Source organism: Octopus bimaculoides, chromosome 19, assembly GCF_001194135.2.
Source record: "Octopus bimaculoides isolate UCB-OBI-ISO-001 chromosome 19, ASM119413v2, whole genome shotgun sequence".
NCBI lineage: Eukaryota > Metazoa > Mollusca > Cephalopoda > Octopoda > Octopodidae > Octopus > Octopus bimaculoides.
Genome location: NC_068999.1, coordinates 47153626 through 47155466, shown reverse-complemented (window position 1 = coordinate 47155466; position 1841 = coordinate 47153626). Strand labels below are relative to the sequence as shown.

The following is a 1841-nucleotide window of genomic DNA, read 5'->3' as shown; positions in this document are numbered from 1 at the left end:
AGATCGTTGCCAGTGCCCCTGGACTGGCTTGTGCGGGTGGCACATAAAAGACACCATTTCGAGCGTGGCCGTTTTCGTGCGGGTGACACGTAAAAGCACCCACTACACTCTCTGAGTGGTTGGCGTTAGGAAGGGCATCCAGCTGTAGAAACTCTGCCAAATCAGACTGGAGCCTGGTGTTGCCATCCGGTTTCACCAGTCCTCAGTCAAATCGTCCAACCCATGCTAGCATGGAAAGCGGACGTTAAACGATGATGATGATGATGATGATACAGAAATGCTCATTTCTGAACAAGTTCTTACAGCTATCAATTTCCAGATATTTGCAGTTAACTCTCTATGTAGTACCTGGTTTATGTAATTAAATAATTTAATTCACTTTTAATACAATGACTTATTTGATTGATGATTCCATTTCATTAATACAATCTGTATTCATAAACCTGTCATCTTCATATTAATATTAAAATTTCTAATGGTACAAGGTACCATAGAGATATTTAATTGCTTAGTGGTGTGGAATTATCACATGACCTCTTTGGTCTGCAAAAACCTAGAAAGACTTTGGAATCCAAAATTCCCGAAAATAAGCAGCATACAATAAAACTTTTGTTTTTGCACAACAAAATGTTCATTTCTGCACACATCTCTCTCTTATTTCAGATGGGGAAGCCATATATTCACTTCTTTGGCAAGACACTTGCTCCTCTCCCTCCATCATACTATCATATCTCTCAATACTGTACTCCACTCAGATGAGGGGGTTTTGCCTTGCAGGTACATGGTGACCCCCCACCAGAGGTGGTGGCACAAAAAAAAAAACAAAAAAAGTACCCAGCAATGGAAACCATTCCTAAGCAGACATTGGGGCTCAGCAAAGCCCTCTGGCTCGTCACTTCATGTTGGACTGTCCAATCAACACCAACATGGAAAAAGGGACATTAAATGATGATGATGGTAAATATTGAAAAAAAACAAAACAAAAAAAAAAACAAACACATCTTGAGTTTTCAATTAAAAGGAAAAGAACAAAGGATAAAAATGATCTGAAGAAATTTAGATATTTGTTCTTTTTATAGGCTAGTACTTACCAAATGAACAAACGGCACAAAATAACCAAACAAAGAAATGCCACAAGACAGCGCCCATATCACATAACCTCTGTTCTTCCATATATCCACATTGAGGAATTTTTTAGTCCAAGAACAGCAGTCATGCACATGTTCATATATACTCTCACTTGACAACGTTAGTTGGTTCATAGGGCTTTCTTTTACTAACACTGGTTTCCAGGTAAATGTACAAAACACCATCGTTGCATCCAATCCACTCAAAATTAACAGAGTATTCTTTAACTGTACTCTGTCAATAAGAACTGGTAGAATCTGAGAGAAACTAACTGAAAATAAAGCACTTCCAAAAGACACCAAACCATTCACAAGACCCATTTTCTTTTTGAAGTAATGTCCAAGGATGACAAGTGATGGAGAATAGATAAAAGCTCCACCAACACCTATTAAGATGCCATAAGTTAGATAAAGCAGTTCTAATTGGGTTACAAAAGCACTAGACAACAAACCGACAGTGGAAAGTATTGCTCCGAAACAGCCAACTTTTCTGATTCCAATTCTGTCTGCAAGGATGCTTGCAAATATAGACATGAGAAAAGTCATTCCAATTGTAACAGATCCGACCCAAGCTGGAATTAAAATGGAAAGTAAGAACAATTACAATAACATCTTCCAAAGCAAAGAAATAACTGGATAAAATGGTACATTTTAAGGACTAGCAAAAATATCTTGAATAAAAATAACAATTTGTTTAAAATATATATATATATA

The 1841-nt window shown here is 37.1% G+C and overlaps 1 protein-coding gene across 2 annotated transcripts in view; it reads right to left on the bottom strand.

Annotated features, from left to right (window-relative positions):
* LOC106877820 (monocarboxylate transporter 10) overlaps nt 1-1841 on the bottom strand; it is a 28963-nt gene that overhangs the window by 18260 nt on the left and 8862 nt on the right. For both annotated transcript variants that reach the window (XM_014926837.2, XM_014926838.2), the window contains exon 3: nt 1092-1699. In XM_014926837.2, the coding sequence (XP_014782323.1) occupies nt 1092-1699 (608 nt within the window). The remainder of the gene's footprint in view (nt 1-1091; nt 1700-1841) is intronic.